The sequence below is a fragment of the Hypanus sabinus genome, chromosome 12, assembly GCF_030144855.1.
Source record: "Hypanus sabinus isolate sHypSab1 chromosome 12, sHypSab1.hap1, whole genome shotgun sequence".
Classification (NCBI taxonomy): domain Eukaryota; kingdom Metazoa; phylum Chordata; class Chondrichthyes; order Myliobatiformes; family Dasyatidae; genus Hypanus; species Hypanus sabinus.
In genome coordinates this window covers 60397446-60417049 of record NC_082717.1, presented here as the reverse complement: position 1 = coordinate 60417049, position 19604 = coordinate 60397446, and the positions used below count along the sequence as shown (strand labels likewise).

The 19604-nt window shown below is 42.2% G+C and overlaps 3 protein-coding genes across 3 annotated transcripts in view; 2 read left to right on the top strand and 1 right to left on the bottom strand.

The window, feature by feature from the left end:
* Positions 1-3120, top strand: part of sft2d1 (SFT2 domain containing 1) — a 74750-nt gene extending 71630 nt beyond the window's left edge. The window contains exon 8 of the mRNA XM_059986045.1: positions 1805-3120. Within this exon, the coding sequence (XP_059842028.1) occupies positions 1805-1844 (40 nt within the window). The 3' untranslated portion in view covers positions 1845-3120. The remainder of the gene's footprint in view (positions 1-1804) is intronic.
* A 4380-nt stretch (positions 3121-7500) lies between these two features.
* prr18 (proline rich 18) lies at positions 7501-8784 on the bottom strand. Its single transcript, XM_059985351.1, has one exon. It carries the CDS (start codon positions 8626-8628, stop codon positions 8026-8028), a length of 603 nt encoding a protein of 200 aa, XP_059841334.1. The 5' UTR covers positions 8629-8784; the 3' UTR covers positions 7501-8025.
* Positions 8785-14178: 5394 nt separating this feature from the next.
* Positions 14179-19604, top strand: part of si:ch211-130h14.4 (uncharacterized) — a 181094-nt gene continuing 175668 nt past the window's right edge. The window contains exon 1 of the mRNA XM_059986043.1: positions 14179-14233. The gene's annotated coding sequence lies outside the window, so the exon portion shown is untranslated. The remainder of the gene's footprint in view (positions 14234-19604) is intronic.

Below are 19604 nucleotides of genomic sequence, written 5' to 3'. Positions count from 1 at the left end.
CTCTGGGTGGGTGGGAGGACAGAGGGATCTTGGAGTTCAGCTATGTGGTTCCTCAAAAGTCACAGGTAGACAGAGTGACGGAGAGGTTTTTGGCATGCTGACTTTCATCAGTCAGAGCATTGAGTATACAAGTTGGGAGGTCATGTGCAGTTTTACAAGACACTACTGAGCCTGCACTTGGAAAATTGCATTCTATTTGGATCACCCTGCTAAAGGAAGGACATTATTACAATGGAAAAAGTGCAGAAAAGATTAGCAAGGATGTTGCCAGAACTTGAGGTACTGAGTTATAGGAAGAGGCTGTATAGGCACGGACTTCGACCACAGAAAACTGAGAGATGATCTTATAGAGATGTATAAAATCATGAGGGGCATAGACAAGGTGAATGCACTCAGTTTTTTGTCAATGTTCAGGAATTAAGAACTAGAGGGCAGAGGTGAGAGAGGAGAGATGTATTAAGAGCTTGGGGGTAACTTATTTTTTACACAAAGGGTGGTAAGTCTGTGGAATGAGTTGCCTGTGGAAATTGCTGAGGTAGGCACAACAACAACTTCTTAAAAACAATTGAACAGGTACATGGATTGGAAAAATTTAAAGATTGTGGGCCAAATACTGGCAAATGGGACCAGCTTGGATTGTCATTTTTAGTTGGCATAGAGTACTTAGACCATAGGACTTGTTTTTATGAGAAGTTAGAGCAGAAATTGCAGACCTGTGCTAGAGATATGTTCCCCATCTTTGGTCATAGCTGAGGTACTAGAAGACCGTGTAGGATGGTTAATGTTCTGCCTTAACTTTAAAAGGGCTGCAAAGGCAAACAGGGAACCATAGGGCAGTGGGCCAAAATTAAGGATGGGAAGCTTACTGGAGGGGATGAACCAGCATTTGAAAAGGCAAGAACTGATTAAGGATAGTCAGCATGGCTTTGTATGGGGATCAGGTCTCATAAATTTGACTGAGTTCTTTGAAGAGCGAATGCAGAGAATGAAAAGAGGATGCTGTCAACATCATCCTTAGTGAGGCTTTGACAAGAACCTGCACAGTAGGCATTGGTGAGCGTGTTGCTAGGACTGGAGGACTTAGCTTGTAAGAAGAGGCTGGATAAGCTGGAACTTTTTTTTTCCCCTGGAACACAGAAGGTTCAGAAATGACCTCATAGCAGAATAGAAAATCATGAGGTTGGTAAATAAGATGAATCATCACAACCATTTCCCTAGGGTAGAGGAGTCTAAAACTACAGGGCCTAGATTTAAGATGAGAAGGGAAAGACTTAACAGAAACTTAGGGAGCAACTTTTCAGAGAGTGCTGGGTATGTCAAATAAACTGCCTGGGGAAACTGCAGACAGGTGGATACATGAATAGGAAAAGTTTAGAAGGATGTGTTCAGACTTTTCTTGCAAACAATTTTAGCTTGGAAGCTTATCACTTGACATTTCTGGTTCCTCGTATATTGTTACAGGAATATTTATGGTTAGAACAAAGCTATAAATGTGTATTATATTGTTAAATAATGTACATTTGTTAACCGACATCTTCACAATTTCAATAAGATTAATTAAGAAACCTGAAGAAATTCTCGTTGATATAAAATTATATTTGCTGATTGTTTCCAGCATTTTGCTTTTACTTTGGACTTCCAGCATCTAGTTTATTGTTCTTCAAACCTGCAAATCCAATTGTGCAACCAAAGGGTTCTGCTTTTGTTTGAGAATTACAAGGCTGTAAATTGTTTTCCCTGAGCTTATGAAAAGCACAATATAAATTATTTTTTGACTTGCTAATTCTTTTTGGTTGCCTTACAGAGATGCTATAATAAAGTGTTGCACATCCTGCGTTGGATAACTCCAGGGTGGGAAAAAAACTGATCAAATCCCAAGACACTTTCCAGTAGTTCTTTGTGGCTGCTGAGGGAGAACTGCAGTCTGCATATTTTGTTACTTGGTTAACTCCCAAGTTCTACATTTTTGTTTACTTTCATCTATTTCAAACAACAATGATGTAATATTTTGTTCTAAAAATGTCTTCTGCACATTACTGATTATACTCAACCAAAGAATCATGCCTTCATTCTATTTCAAGGAATTTAAATCTTTTAAGGTAATTATTTCATGTTTGATGCCATTCTAATATATTTACATTGCCAATGCCTTAAATTGCTGTGCTAGTGTGATGAATAAGTTTTACTAATAAATTTATATAAGGCTAATCTAATTAAAATGAACATTTATTTGACAAAGACAAGAACAGTGCTACTTTTTAATGCTTATTCCTTGTACTAGAAACAAGAGCTAGTTTATGAGATTTGAAGCAACATTTCACTCAATTAAAGAACCACTATTTAGTTAAAATTGTGTAGTAGTGATTTATTAAACCACCTTCTTGAAGCCAGAAAGGTTGCTAAGTGATTTTATACTGCAAAGGCAAGGAACTGCTTTTAGAGTGTGGAGAATATGTTTTTTCTTGGGTTCCATTCATTAAAAATCCTTCAAATACAATTTGAAATATTGAATTTACATTTTATGTCAGAATTAAAAAGCTCCAGCACAGTATCCAAAAAGCAAATATTTAAAAGGCAATATTTTTTGTTTATTTTGAAGTAGTATTTTAATGGATTCAATTTATCCTAAACTTCAGGCTACTTGCTGTCTTCTGAATTTTGTGTGATATGATCAGAGGTAGAAACACTATACCTGTGCTTTATACTTGGTCCCAGGTCTCTTCCATTCCTTTATCTGAAGAGAGTTTTCAACAACTTCCTCAATCTTTAGGATAGAGGATGGGTGAGATTAATTCTGGGAATCCAAGTTCAGACATAGATTTTGAAGGAGCAGTAAATGCAGACGGTGGTATTTATTTCCTCATTCAAAAGTTGAATGGTTTCTGTTGCATTGATGCTTTCACTAAAATAAAAAATAACAAAAATGAAAGGATTGTGTGTCTTAAAAACTGGCTGACATTGGAGAATACTGAGAAGAGCTGTGTCCATTAACTTTGGTTCTGTTTCAAACCTTTTCTAAAAATATCTGTTTTATGATCCAAGTTCTGTCATTTGAATATTTGCATCCTTGTGCAATATGGCACAGTCACCTATACACCGAAGTGGCACCTTAGTCAATCTCAATATTTCAGAGCTTCACAGCATCCCAATATGTGTGGCTGGTTCTACTTGAGACTGAAGAACTTAGGATAATGGAGATAATGAATAATCTTGGTCAGACAAAAACTACCATTTGGAGATCTGGAATGGGGGGAAAATGAGACATTCAGTCCTATTTAGCTACAGAGAATGAGTAAGCAGAGCTCTGCAGAGGCTCTTAATTAATGTTAGAGGGTAATACAAAGTTAAGTTTGTGATCAGCATAGGATATAATTTTGAACATTTATGCTCAGCTGTCCTAGATCAATGTAACAAAAACTGGTCAAATTTATTGGAAGGAATTACACCTTACCAATCTTTAAAGGATTATCCCTTAATTTTTCAACACTAACCTCTCGTTCTCAATTTTTTCACTAGAGGAAACATCCTCTCCTCATTCTTCTAAAGTCCAGCTGAATCAAAGCAAGCCTGTCTCACCTTTCCTTATAAGGTAATTTCAGGTGATTAACTATTAAATCTCCAAAAAGCTTCCTGCCACTGTCTGCAAGGAGTTTATATATTCTCCCAATGTGGGTTTCCTCTGGGCTCTGGTTTTCTTCCCTAGTCCAAAGATGTACCAATTGGTAGGGTTTTGGGCCATTGAAAGTTGTCTCGTGATTAGGCTAGAGTTAAAGGAGACTAGGATGCTGGGTGGTGCAACTCGAAGGGCCAGAAGAGCCTGGTCCATGCTGTACCTTGATAAATAAAAACAAATATTTAAGTCATTCCTTACAGTACTCTATTCAGTTCTTCAAAGAGAAACATCCCACTTTTTTATTATTTGCCCGAGCGATAAATTATATTATTCAATTTTTAATGATTTGAATGTCTTGCATACTAGCCTATTGCAGATCCTGAAATGGGACAGTTTAACATGTTAGATATAATTACCAATTTCACTGTCTCTCTTTCCTGAAATCCCCAACTCCATCATACCTCTTCAATTAGTTAAAACCTTGTATTTACTCAATCTGCACCTAGCTCAATTCAAGTGGTCCATCTCTATGAAACAGTTCCCTCACACTCCAGTTTTTAGAAGCCAAATTCTCCCATGATAAACTTTGAGCCATGCCGATATGCAGGGATCTCCAATAAGAGATAATTACCTTTATGGTTTTCCTTTCTAATTCAGAGCCTAATTCTTCAATCTCACCAGAGCCTTTTTTCTTATTTGTACTTTGTTGTTCTGCTCACCAGAACACAACAATTGAATCTTTACCCTATCAGCAAGATTTTCCATCACCACCAAGACTCATCTTTAACCCTGGAATTGGAGAGACAACAGTCTTTGGGATTCACATTCAGGACTGCTAAGAACAATATCATCTTCTATACTATCGCAAGTCTATTGCAACTTTTTTCGAACTCCCACTTGAATGGCTACTCCCTGCAATCTGAACTCTCATTCAAATGGCCTTTCAGAACCTCATTTATATTGGATGAAGGACCAAGATTCCTCCAACCCTACCGCAGAGTCACACTCTAATCAAGGTGAATAAGGAGTCCAAGAAAAAAATTTGTGCCTCAAAGAAGTGCTGATTACTCTTCCTTAGTTACCAGGGTACTAATTACTCTTTCTTACTGCACAATGAGAGACTTGTAACAGCCTGTCCACTTGCTGGCTCCTAAACATACTGAGCCAAAAATCACCACCAGAGAATTCTTCCCAGATTGAGCTTGCAACAACTCGGTAATTCCTATTGGATCACTATTTGTTTTGCTCTAAGAATCCATATGTTGTGTTAAAAAATATTGTTATGTATACATAAAGTGGCTTCAGTCATTTTTCCATGTTTCCTTCCCTCATTCCAGTTGGAGATACCTTCATGTTTTAGCCTTTGCTTCAAGAATCGGATTCATCTATTTGTTTTTGCTCCATTACACTATTGACATTTCCTTTCTCTATAACTTTCTGACTTTGCCTCTCATCACAAGATTGTGCCCTCATAATGAAAAGCTAACACCCTTCATTCTCTAAACCACTTGCTATACCTGCTTGTTGGTGTTTGGTGACCCTGTGCAAACAATGCCTGAGTCTACCGACTGAGAGATTTATACACTAGGCTAGTACTGTGAAACATTTCAAACATTCTAAAAAAATGTCGTTAATGTTGATTACATTTTGATAATTTGGTATATTCAATTACATTTTGTTCTATATAATGTCTTTACTTATGATTTTTAATTTTGTTTTATATTTTATGACTAGTTTATCTTTACAGTCTATGTAAAACACTTGGAGCCTGCATCATAATATATGAAAGGTGCTATATAAATAAAACTAAGTTTTTTTTGAATATTAACACTCCCCAACACTCACCATTTAACAAATACTATGCTTTTCTTTTCGTTAAAGTAGATGGCCTCACACTTTTCCCAATATATTTCACCGACCATGTTCTCAACCACTCAGCTTTTCTCTGTATCTGCTTTAAGTCTCTTTAAATTCTATCTATTGGATTCTTCAACGAGTGAGCAAAGACAAGATGGAGATAGTTAAATAATTTTTTTTTAAAAAGATAAATAGTTAAATTAAAATCAGAAGATATTTCTATTTTTAAGTCACAGCTGTACACCACAGAAACAGGCCCTTCAGCCCAAGTTCTCCATATTAACCATGATTCCTATCCATGCTAATCCTAAATGCCTGCATTATACCCATATTTCTTTACTATACAAGTTCCTGCCCAAATGCCTTTTAAACTTTGTACACATGACCCCTGCATTACAGTATAGCCACTTATTTAACAAATATTCACCCTTGCAGAATTCACTCCTACAAGATCTACTAATCACAATGCAAAAATTTCCATAGCACAAATTGGAAATAATGCAATGGATGAATTCAGAAAAATTATTTGAATTATGCAGGCCATATTAATTGCAATACAATTGGGAAACATGCTTAACTCTGCGTTTTGAAGGCAACTACACCTGTTCTGCAACAACATGACTTAAAATCTTTACAAGTGGTGTTTCTTAGAAATGTAACTGTCATGTTTTGGCTGGCCTACCTGTATATGCTTGTAAATATGTTAATCTTTTTTCAACACTCATTCCTTGGTGGGTGCAGAGATGACAGCCCTGCGTTAGGGAAACTGATGATATAGACCGTTTCCTAGGAAGACAATACCTTGCAGCACAAGGTCACTAATTCTATTGCCTCTTCTGGCTGCTGGCTCCATTATCCACTATCCTCATGCAAAAATGAAATGCCCCTCTCTTCTCACCTTCAACTTAGGTCCTCTAGTTTTAGACTCCCCTACCCTGAGAAAAAGACCACCTTATTTTTGCCCTTCCATGTTATAAACCTTTACATTGGTTTACCCTGCAGCTTCCTCTGCATAGAGAGAAGACATCCAGCCTATGCTAAAGTTCTCCATTGCACCTATCATCCTGGCATATCTCTTCTGCACTCCTAATGCTTCCTCAAGTGTGACAATCAGAACTGTACATAATTCCAAATGCAACTTAACAAATGTCTTCTACGAAGTCGCAGCTCAAAGCCTTGGCCTGTCAAGCAAGTGTGGTGGTTATTTGTGCTGTGAAAATGCTAATAATAAAGCATCTCTGACCCGAATGTTGACTCCTGTTTCTTATTCCACAAATGCAGCGTGACCTGCTAGGTAATTGAAGCACTTTCTGTTTTGCCTGGAATTTCCTAGCTGTATTTCATTGGGAGTTTGAGATTTGGTTTGTCACCAAAGAAACTTGCAAATTTCTACATAAGTACCATGGAAAGCATTCTAACTGGCTGCATCACTGTCTGCTATGGAGGGGCCACAGCACAGGATCTGATTAAGCTGCAGAAAGTTGTGGATTCGGTTAGCTCCATCATGAGCACGAGCCTCGCCAGCATCCAAGACAATTTCAAGGAGCAATGCCTCAAAAGGGCAGCATCCATCAGTAAGGACCCCCATCACTCAGGACATATGCTCTTCTCAATGCTACCATCAGGGAGGAGGTACAGGGGCCTGAAGGCACACACTCAATGATTCAGGAACAGTCTCTTCCCCTATGCCATCCAATTTCTAAATGGACTTTGAACCCACTGACACTACCTCAGTACTTGTTTTTTCCTATTTTTGCACTGCTTATTTAATGTAACTTTTAAAATACATATTTATATTAAACCTGAATCTAAACCTTCTACCCTCTCAGACTAATGGTGGTAAGTACATGTTCAAAATTGTTTAATCTGATAAATCACCTAAATTATTTAAAATGAAAATTATTCCCCAACAACCATTGTATAAGAAATACCTTCTGGAATTTTATTTAAGTGAATAGTGCAACATGCTGTGTAAACGCATATTTTCAAAAATTTTATTCTCCGAGCAATTTGAAAAATTACCAGGAATACACAAGGAATTAGTTTTATTAAAGGCTGAAACATGAAAACAATTTATGCAATAATTGTACTGATGACTTAAAACTAATTTTAGATTTGAGTACTGTTATATGTAGCCAGCAAATAGTAACTACAAAAATAAAGTTCGCCCCAATCGTCCTTCTTTTCAGTGCATGCCCGCTTGAAGCAAATGCGGAGAAAGGCTCATTCTGGAAGCAGGTTATTAGAAACCAGTGTCATGTCACGTAAACATCTGGTGCCAGTATTGCCAAGCCCACAGTCGCAGTTAAAAAAAAACCAAACATGTTAAAAAGCACAATTACTCAAGATTTTCTGAATCCGGAAGCTTTCAAGCAGTACTTGCACAATAAACATCCATTAGTTTTTCGACGAACCGATGTGCAGATAGTTTATTCAAGAGCCTCTTTCGGGCTCTAATGATGTTGTCCCAGGTGTTCGGTTTGCTGGAACAATGATTGAAGTACGTTCATGGGAAAGTGTCCCTGGTGCCAGCAGTAACCCGTTGAGCTGGCCAGCTAGTTGGTCAGCTGGGGTAACCTTGCCAGCTTGCCCACGGGCCCGCGAGCGCTCTCCACCCCCTCCAGCCACTCCAGACATTTCTGCAGGACCGATTGGTCGGGCGGCCCGCCGCACTCCTCATATTCCACGTCGTCATATTTGTGCTGGTCGTTTAGCAGCGAAACCTTCAGCAGTTTCCTGATATCGGACGAGGGTGCTGCGGCCGGACACCGAGTCGCCGCCTTCTCCTTTGTCCGGCCAGCCAGCTGCGGCCGCTCCAAACTGCGCTTCTGGATGATCTGCACGGCCTCGGGGGTGAGGCTGAGCGAGAAGCACTCCCCCTCGCTGCCGTCCGGCTGTCCGGTGCGGTCCGAGTACCTGGCGGAAGCCAGCACGCTGACACACGAGCTGCCCGTTAGCCTTGGCTCAAGCAGCCGGGGCTGCGGCCGGCGGCCCCCAAGCTGGAATCCCGCCTTGGGCCATGAGTGCGAGAAATCCTGCGGCGGCTGCACTTTCTTCCTCAGCGATCGCTGCGGCTCCTGCTGCCTGCCAGGACAGCACACGGCCTGGCGGATCGGAGGGAAGGGTACCGCCGCTCCGGGCGGGATGTCTGTCTTCATGGCTGCGGGCGGGACAGAGGATGCAACGACTTCTGCCGTCCACCTCGCTCGTCTTTATATGGGATGCTGCCGTTGGGAGGGGGTTCCCGACCGTGGACCCTCCACTGGACGGCAGCCTGGGTCCAGGGGCGGACCAGTGGGCGGAGTCAGGGTCCGAGTGGGCAAGATCTAGCTTCAGTACCCACCAGTTACAGTATTGTTTTGTACAAGTAGCAAAGCCACGAAGGGAATAAGATATTCGATCCAAAAAAAGTTCGCACCCATGCCAGCCAGTTCACAAAAATCAAATCCCCAGCTACCAGATTAAATAGCGGAAATTAATTATATAGCATACGCTTTACAAACAGCCGACTTTTGTTACCACTTGTGTCAGTCTCTCCTGGTTCCCACAGACATTCAATTTGTTCTCTTACGGTCTCACCTTTCCCTGTTAGTTAAGCCGTCGCCTAATTCTGATGAAAATTAACTGACCTGAAACGATTCCTTTTTTCACCTGCCTGACCGCATGTTTTCCAACAGCATTCGGTATTTGCCGGCAATAGACGCGTTCAAATGCAATTTACAGTAAACGTGCATCTCTTTGGAATTTCGAAGGAAATCAAAATACCTGGGCAAAAAACACATGGTCACAGGGAAAATGTGCAATACTCCATAGGCAGCACTCAAGGTATTGGATACGTGTGATCATTTTCATCACATTTCTTCCATCGTGTAGCTAAAATGGATAAATTCAATTGTAAATCAGAAGGAGAATCAGAGTGAGTGGAAGAAACCGTAAGGACAGAATATTAATGTCAAATTATGACCATGCTAAAGTAGGAAACGCTAATCGTCTGTCATGTAACTATCCATATTTCCTTGCTCACTGCATCTTTGGGGTGTACTGTCCAAAATTTTCCATCAACCATTTGCTGACTAAACTCCAACAATGGTCCACCAACTCCAACAAATTAATGTCATAGACTCAGTAGTGTACGCATCATTCAAAATGAGTTGTAAACTCATATGAACCCAGTTATGAAGGTATGTTGGGAGGCTGAGGAAATTTGCAATGAACAGATCATTCATTGAGAAATACAAACTACAAGAAAAGTAATTCACCAATGGCTACCGAAGGAGGTTCAGGATAATTTCAGAATGAATTTTGGAGCATTACCAGGAAGAGAACAAATCCAAGGGTTGCAACCATTAGGAACCATTAAATAAAGAGAATTAAATGACAATGAGGAAAAGGTATACTCTAGAAATAAATTATGATATTTCAAAATATTGTTGGAGCTTTTATTATTTAGCCTTCCAACTGTCCACCTCTATTTGTAGCTACACACTGCATCTCACTATGCCCATACAAATGATATAGACGAATCAACATCGTGGATCTGCGTTTAGAAGTATATGCAGGCCAGATGAGGTAAGGAGGGCAGATTGTCTCTAATGAATGATATTGTTTAAATCTGATGGGTCTTTATAATTACCACATTCAGTGAACTCAAATTCCACCATTGGCACGATGGAATCTGAACTCTAGTTTCTCAATTGATTATCCAGGCCTCTGATTTCTAGTAATTTAACCAATACATTAGCAAGAATAATCATGACCATGAGACAATAGACACAGGAGCAGAATTAAGCCATTCAGCCCATCAAGTCTGCTCTGCCATACCATCATGGCTGAACCCAGATCCCACTCAACCCCATACACCTGTCTTCTCGCCATATCCTTTGATCCCCTGACTGATCAAGAAACTATCAACTTCTGTTTTAGATATACCCATGGCTGTGGCAGAACATTCAACAGATTCACAACTCTCTGGCTAAAAAATATTCCTCCTCAACTCTGTTCTAAAAGGTCACCCATCAGTTGTGAGGCTGTACCCTCTAGTTCTCGATACCCCTACCATAGTAAACATCTGCACCATATCTATCCTATCTAATCCTTTCAACATTAGGTGGGTTTCAATGAGATCCTGACACATTCTTCTAATTTCTAGTGACTACAAGCCCAAAGCTGTCCAATGCTTTTCATATGTTAACCCCTTCATTCCCAGAATCATCCTTGTGAATCTCCTCTGGACTCTCTCCAATGACAATACATCCTTTCTGAGATATGGGGCCCAAAACTGTTGACAATACTCCAAGTGCGGCCTGACTAGTGTCTTATAAAGCATCAGCATTATCTCCTTGCTTTTATACTCTATTCCCCTTGAAACAAATGCCAACATTGCATTTGCCTTCTTAACCACAGACCTTCTGTGAGTCTTGCAGAAGAACTCCGAAGTCCCCTGTACCACTGATGTTTGAACCTTCTCATTTAGATAATGGTCCGTACTATTGTTCCTTTTACCAAAATGCATTATCACACATTTCCCAACACTGTATTCCATCTGCCATTTTTATGTCCATTCTTCCAATTTGTCTAAGTCCTGCTTCAAATGCATTGCTTCCTCAGCACTACCTAACCCTACACCTATCTTTGTAGCAATGGTAAACTTTCCCACAAACTGATCAATTCCATTATCTAAATCATTGACAAACAATGTGAGAAGTAGTCATCCCAATACTGACTGCTGAGGAACATCACTAGTTACTAGCAGTCAACCTGAAAAGGCCCCCTTTATTCCAACTTGCTGCCTCCTGCCTGTCAGCCATTCCTCTATCCATGCCATATCTTTCCTGTAACGCCTTAGGATGTTATCTTGTTAAGCAAGATCATGTGAGCCACCTTATCAAGTACCTTCTGAAAATCCATGTAAATGACATGCACTGCCTCTTCTTTGTCCAACCCTGCTTGTTACTTCCTTGAAGAATTCTAACAGATTTGTCAGCCAAGATTTCATTTTACAGGAACTATGCTGATTTTGACTTATTTATCATCAGTCTCCAAATACCCCGAAACCTCATCCTTAATAATAGAGTCCAAAACTTTCCCAAACACTGAGGTTAGGCTAACTAGCATATAATTTCCTTTCTTTTGCCTTCCTCCCTTCTTAAAGAGTGGAGTGACATTTTCAATCTTCCAGTCCTCTGAGACCATGCCAGAATCAAGTGATTCTTGAAAGATCATGACCAATGCATCCGTTATCTCTTCAGCAACCTCTCTCAGGACTCTGGGATGTAGTCCATCTGGTCCAGGAGACTTATCCACCTTTAAGACCTTTGAGTATGCCTGGCACTTTTTCCTTTGTAATAACAATGGCACTCACTCCTGTTCCCGAACACTCATGGACCTCTGGCACACTGCTAGTGTCTTCCACAGTGAAGACAGATGCAAAATACCCATTAAGTTCATCTGCCATTTCTTTGTCCCCCATTACTACCTCACCGGCATCATTTTCCAGTAGTTAAATATCCACCCTTTTACTCTTTATACAACTGAAAAAAACTTATAGTATCCTGCTTTATATTATTGGCTAGGTTGCCCCTATACAAGGTAAATCCAAACATCTAATAATGTCAGCAATAACAACAAACAGCTTTGTCACCAAAAACATTGCCAGAATAAAGGTATAAGATCACACAGATAACCACTAGCATTTCTTAACAGAATTCTGATGGGCAATCATTAACACTTGACATAGTGTTAAGAAAGTACTTACACTTGCACCTGCATGTGGTTTAATTAATAAATTAGTTCATAAAACTATAATCAGAAACTTTAATCATAAAACATTCACTCTTCTGGTTTTGGAGTAGGAAAGTAAAATCATGATGTATTAACATATTACAAAGAAAATATTAGATGGGTTTATCGTTTGCAGAAATCCTGTAAATGTGCAAATTAGAGAAATATGGAGATTGTGGTATTGTTTTGCAAGTATAAAAGGATAATTCTCAACATTAGCAAAAATCTGGATCAAGTTACTAGGTTTCTCAATCATTTGTGTGGAAAGGACTGATTAAGCTAATTAAAAGTAAAACATCGCTGTCATTTGATTTTCAGGCTACAGCAAAGAAATAATAAATAGACAACAGCCAGACAGATGCAGATGGTTACCCACAGCAACCAGGGAACAGAACCAATTTAAAGTAATAACTTGTTTAAAGTATATATCTAATCAGAACAGAAACATCTTGAAATTATTTACCATTTACAAGAAAAAACTTGCACTGGGCTAACATGAGTAACATGAGGTAGGAAGAAGCAGCCCAGTCCCCACTAGCTAAGATTAACTGTCCAGTGAATCATTTTATCTAACTGATTTACACTGATCTTGTGGCCTTGTGTAATAACCACTTAAGATGATGAGAAGGGAAAAAGATGTACCATCAAAATCTTAATGAGCGAATTGGATCTATCTGTTCATTCGATAGGGATAAAATCCCACAGCTGAAGTACACTTGGCCCTTTTGGACTGGAACTGTACAATACAATCCTTCAGGCTGGCAGTACATCAGAGCCTATGAGGAAATGCACCACCACTCGTATCTATAAGGACTTGAAAAAAAGGATAAAGATCAAAAGTTGGAGACCCATCTGACTGCTATATAAGGTTTGCAGTCAAAATTCATCACCAATCAAGATAGGTCTGTTTGGGGTTGGTGGTAGACCAATATCACATTTGGTGCACCTCTGCCAGTTTTGTGTCACTTTAGGATACATTTGCTTTAATGGGTTTGGAGGGGGGTGAACATTTGTCTCATTAGCTTGGACAATACCAGTTGAGCTTGGACATTAGCTTAAACAGAATATTATACACATGCACAACAAACACTTTGTCCAAAATGGCCTTTGAAGAGGGAATTCATGATTGGATACATTAAATAGACATAGTAGTGCAGACCAAAACAACAAGTGAGAAATAGGAAGCTTCCTAGTCAGGTCTGCAATCAGGCAAGGTTGCCTTCCCTCTTGGGCTTGTTTGAGGAGTAAAAGGTTCATAAGAACACAAGAACATACTCTGGCATAAGTAGGGTGACAATCCCAACCTATGGGCCTAAGCCTCCCTATACAGGGTTAACATCACCAGCTTCTGTTTGAAGTCACTGTCATCCTAGAGGCTGATAAACATCTATGAGCAGTTTTAGTGAAGGTGATGTTTCAGCTAAAGATCCCACATTGGGATTGCATACACATAGCAGTATCAGCTCAGGGGGGAGCAGTGGGGATAGAGGGTGACGGTGGAACAGTTGGGGAGGTGAGATGGGACCAGACTATGAGGGCATGATGGGCAGATGGAACTAGGTAGGGGGAGGAAACAAAAGGAGACGACATCCAGGTGAACAGGTAGGTGGAAGAAGAACTGAAAGGGTGTGGCTTAACAGAAAATCAAAATTCAGTGGTCTATTGGGTTTAAGCTACCCAAGCAGAATACCAGATGTTGCTCTTCCAATTTGCATTTGCCCTCTCTGTGGCCATGGAGGGGGCCATTACCTCCGAGTGGGTGGAAGCATGTCATTTTACCTCTCCTTCCCATTCCACGATGAGCTCCGTGTTCTCAGCCTCTCCATTGCTATAGAGAGGCAAGATGCAAATTGGAAAAACCTGTCAGACGTTTGCACCGACATTAAAGCCAAGGGGTGGCGGTGGAGCGTGACACGTGGGAGGTGGGGTGCCTCTCACGGCGCGTCTCCCGTCACCCGGAGCGACAGCTCGGCGCTACTCGCGGTGAGTACTCCGCCGGACTCAACAAGCCTTCTTTGCAGATAAACTTTTAATTACTTTGGTCGAGGTTCGGTTTCGGAGTATTCCATACTTTTTATTCCTATTGTATTCCCCTTAATTCACTGGTTTGATAACAGGAGAAAATTTCGAGGCAGTTTGTTTACGTTTCCTTCTGGATACACAACATTAATTCTGTGGTAAAAAAATGTTCCCAGCGAATACAAAGAAGGAGTCTGTGTGTCTTACAAATTAGGCTACGGCTATGGTTTAAAGAGTTTTTTAATGCTTTATTAACCATAAAATGAATACTTAATGAACGACTGGGTCGCACACCACTGTAATTCACGCCTCCGAAAATACTAAAATTTCACCCTGCTTCACGTATTTCTCCTCGATAAATATATTTCCTGGTCACACGTAAAAATGAATCTGTAACAAACCCCAGAATCAAGTGTAGGCAATCCAAAAACAGTTCTATTCAAATTGAGAGTTATTTTGCGTTTGCGTTATCGGGACATCGGTTGTTAGGAGACGGTGACAGACTGCGGATCGCTGGGGGATTGGGTTCAACCATTCTGCAAGTTTCGTTTATAGGCGGGTCATCGATACAAGGTCATTGAAGCCATCTCCGGATGTCCATCAGTTTCTTGTTTAAGGCCCAGTGCCGCTGAATGTCCAGCACCCTGACCAGTAAGGTTCATCCGCACAGTGTCACGGTGGCTAATATTCTTGTGCTGGTTATGTCACCTCCATCCGTACCTATTTCTCGAGTTCGTCAGTGTGTATGCGTGTCTGAATCAGAATCAGGTTTAATATCGCCGGCATAGATCTTGAAATGTGTTAGCTTTGCGGCCCCAGCACAATGCAATATGCAATAATAGAGAGAGAAAAAACTGTGAATTACAGTAAGTATATGGAGTTAAATAAGTAGTGCAAAAAATATAAATAAAAAAGTAGTGACGGAGTGTTCATAGGTTCAATGTCCATTCAGAAATCAGATGGCAGAGGAGAAGAAGCTGTTCCTGAATCATTGAGTGTGTGCCTTCAGGCTTCTGTACCTCCTTCCTAAAGGTAGCAATGCAGAGAGGACATGTCATGAGTGATGGGATCCTTTATTATGAATGCCACCTTTTTGAGGCACCACTCCTTGAAGATGGCCTGGATACTACGGAGGTTAGTGCCCATGATGGAGCTGACTAATTTTACAACTCTCTGTAGCTTACTTAGATCCTGTGCAGAAGCCACCCCCCTCTACCTTACCAAACGGTGATGCTGCCAGTTAGAACGCGTTCCACTGTACATCTGTAGAAACTCCAAATCTCCTCAAACTCCTAATGAGGTATAGCTGCTGTCTTGCCTTCTTTATGGCTTCATCGATATGTTGGGTCCAGGTTAGGTCCTCAGAGATCTTGACACCCAGGAGTTTGAAATTGCTCATTCTCTCCATTTCTAATCCCTCAATGAGGACTGCTGTGTGTTCCCTTATCTTACCCTTTCTGAAGTCCACAATCATTTCTCTGGTCTTACTGATGCTGAGTGCAAGGTTGTTGCTGCGAGACCACTCAACTAGCTGATATATCTCGCTCCTGTATGCCCTCTCGCCTCCATCTGAGATTCTGCCAACAATGGTTGCATTCTCAGCAAATTTATAGATTGTATTTGAGCTGTGCCTACCCACAGTCATGGGTACAGAGAGAGTGGAGCAGTGGGCTAAGCACACTTCCTTGCTGTGAGCCAGTGTTGATTGTCTGCGAGATGGAGATGTTATTTCCAATCCACACAGATTGTGGTCTTCCAGTTAGGAAGTCAAGGATCCAGATGCAGAGTGGGGTACCAAGGTCCATGTTCTGGAGCTTTTCAATCAGAACTGTAGGAATGATGGCATTAAATGCTGAGCTATATTCAATAAACAGCATACTGACATAGGTGTTAGTATTGTCCAGGTGATCCAAAGCTACGTGGAGAGCTAATGAGATTGGGTCTGCCGTAGACCTATTGTGGGAATAGGCAAACTGCAGGGGTCCAAGTCCTTGCTGAGGAAGGAGTTGATTCTAGCCGTAACTAACCTGTAAAGCATTTCACCACCATAGATTGAGGGCTACTGTACGATAGTTGTTAAGGCAGCTCACCCTGCTCTTGGGCACTGGTATAATTGTTACCCTTTTGAAGCAGTTGGAAATTTCCAGCTGTAGCAATGAGAGATTGAAAATGTCTTTGAACACACCCACCAGATGGTTGGCACAGGTTTTCAGAGCCTTACCAGGTATTCCATCAGGCCTATCGCCTTGCGAGCATTGAAGACAGCCTGACGTTGGCCTCCAAGACAGAGATCACAGCGTCACCGGGATAACTTCCTTAACAAAGGTACATATCCTACGAGCTGAATAACAGGGCCAGAAGAAAGTTCTTGTTCTAAGAAGTAATATTTTGCGTATTTTCTGCTTTTATCAGTGTTTCAATCAGCAGTGGAACATTGCTGGAAGCTCTGACTGAACTCAGTTTGTAAACAACCATTGATCAGATATGAAAGCTTTTCATCTTGGTTATTATGTTGCAGTGGAGCATAGCAAATGAGGCAAACCCAAGTGCAGGACACAGGCACAGAGACTGAGTTAGGATGCTTACACGGGCGGAAATGCCAAACAGCAAACAGGAGGGACCTTGACGCAGAGCCCTTGATGTGGAGCCTTGAGTCAGAAAAACGGAGTCTCAGAGGTAAACCTTGAAACTGGAGCTAAACTTGGAACAAATGGTTCTAAACGATAAGGAAACGTTAATTAACACGCAGGAAAAAGACCATAAACTGGCGACTAGTGGTTGTGACGTACTGAGTCTTTGATGGAAACTAGGTGTGCCCTCATTAAAGAGAACTGGAAGCAATTTGGGAAATTAATGATCGGGACCATGGCATAATCAGAAAATTAGGAACAAGATAGGGAATAAACGATTGTGACCATGACAGTACCCCTCCCTCAACGGGAGCCTTCGGGTGGTTCACCAGGCTTGTCCAGATGGTCCCAATGGAAATCACGGGTGAGGGAAGGGTCCAAGATGAAGGAGCGGGGAATCCAGGAACATTCCTCTGGACCATATCCTTCCCAATCAACCAGGTATTGGAGGCTCCTGCCTTGGCAGTGCACATCCAGTAATCTCCGGACAATGTACGCTGGGTGGTCGTCAATGACCCGGGCGGGTGGAGGGGGTTCAGCAGGAGGGCATAAAGGGCTGACAGATACCAGCTTCAATTGGGAAACTTGAAATGTAGGGTGGACGTGCATAGATTTGGGCAGTTTGAGTCGGACCGCCCGAAGGGTTGATACTACTCTCAATCTCAAATGGTCTCAGGAAATGAGGGGGTGAGCGAGTTTCTTGGGCTCGTTCTTGAGGGGGATGTCTTTAGAAGAGAGCCAAACCTTCTGCCCAGGCCAATAATCAGGTGCAGGAATCCGATGGCGTTCGGCAATCCTCCGGTTGTGGTCAGCTGAACGGAGCAAGGCCGCGCATGTGTCTTTTCAGATCTTGCGGCACCAGCGGTGATGGACTTGAACAGAAGGCACAGCAATGTCCTCTTCATGAGCAGAGAACAGGGAGGTTGGTAACCGAGGGAGCATTCAAAGGGAGACATTCCGGTGGCAGTGCTCACCAGGGAGTTGTGGGCGTACTCTTCCCAAGTGAAATGGCTGCTCCAGGCAGACGGGTTGTTGGCGGTTATGCAGCGCAGTGCTGCTTCCAAATCCTGGTTAGCTCACTCTGTTTGCCCGTTCGTCTGCGGATAAAAGCTGGACAACAGATTTACTGAGGCTCCAAGGGCTTGACAAAAAGATCTCCAAACTTGAGAGACGAATTGGGAGCCCCGGTCAGAAATAATGTCCGAGGGAATCCTGTGAAAGTGGAAGACATGATGGATGAGAAGGTCGGCTGTTTCACAAGCTGTAGGGAGTTTGGGAAGAGCTATGAAGTGCACAGCTCTGGAGAAGTGGTCCACCACGGTGAGTACGGTTCCCATGTGAAGGGGGTAGTCCCATAACGAAGTCCAGTGGAATGTGAGATTAAAAGTGACTAGGAACAGGCAGGGGACGAAACAATCCAGCAGGCGGTCGGTGGGAGGCTTTTCCACGGGCGCGAACAGAACAGGCAGAGACAAAAGAACAGGTGTCACCGTCCATGGACGGCCACCAGAAGTGTCTCTTAAGGAGGGACAGAGTCTTATCGATCCCGGGATGGCAGGTGAAACAAAACATGTGCCCCCACTGGAGAACCTGAGATCGAATGGAGTCGGGCACAAAGAGGTGATCCGTAGAGCCTCTGTCTTTGGCCTCGAACTCCCAGGTGAGGACAGCCACTACACAGGATAGCGGAAGGATGGTCTCAGGGTTGGGAATGTATTGACGGGAGAGGGCATTGTGCTTCCCGTGCTTGGACCTTGGACGATAAGTGAGTGTAAATCTGAACCGACCAAACAATAATGCCCAACGGGCCTGGCGGGAATTCAGCCATTTGGCGGTTTGGGTATATGCAAGGTTCTTGTGATCGGTCCAGACAATAAAAGGATGTTCTGCCCCTCCAGCCAGTGCCTCCACTCCAAGTTTGACCGCACGGGGGACAGCCAGCGAGAAAGGAAGGCACAGGGATGAAGTTTTTGGTCAGGGCCTGAAAGTTGGGAGAGGACCACTCCCACCCCAGAGTCGGAGGCGTCGACCTCCACAATGAATTGACAAGAGGGGTCTGGTTGGACCAGGATGGGAGTGGAAGTGAATCACCTCTTCAGCTCCAAGAAGGCTGAGTCCACCTCGGGGTCCCAGTGAAGAGGGGTCTAAGGGGTGCAGACATCCGGCTGTAAACCCTGATGAACCGGCGATAAAAGTTTGTGAATCTCAGAAATCACCGGAGTGTCGTAGGTGTTGGCCATTCCACTACCACCCGGATCTTTTCAGGATCTGCTTTCACTTGCCTGCTTTCGATGATGTACCCTAAGAAACTGACTGAAGGAATGTGAAATTAGCACTTCTTGGCTTTTACGAATAGTTTGTTCTCTCTGCAGAACCTGACGGACATGGTGGGGTGTGTTCCTGAAGGTTGCTGGAGAAGATTAAAATGTCATCCAAATAACAAACACGAAGCAGTTAATGAAATCTCTAAGGACACCGTTTATCAGGGCTTGGAAAACGGTGGGGGCATGGTGAGGCTGAATGGCGTGACCAGGGATTCGCAGTGACCAGGAGGGGTGTTGAATGCAGTTTTCCACTCATCTCCCTCCCTTATCCTGACCAGATGATAGGCACTTTATTGGTCCAACTTGGAGAAGATGGTGGCTCCTTGAAGTGGTTCGAAAGCAGAGTTGAGGGGATGGGGCAGTGGGCCTCAGTAATCAATG

What these genes read in the sequence shown, in the direction of transcription:
- prr18 (XM_059985351.1), bottom strand. Translation starts at nt 8,628, where the DNA reads ATGAAGACAGACATCCCGCCCGGAGCGGCGGTACCCTTCCCTCCGATC.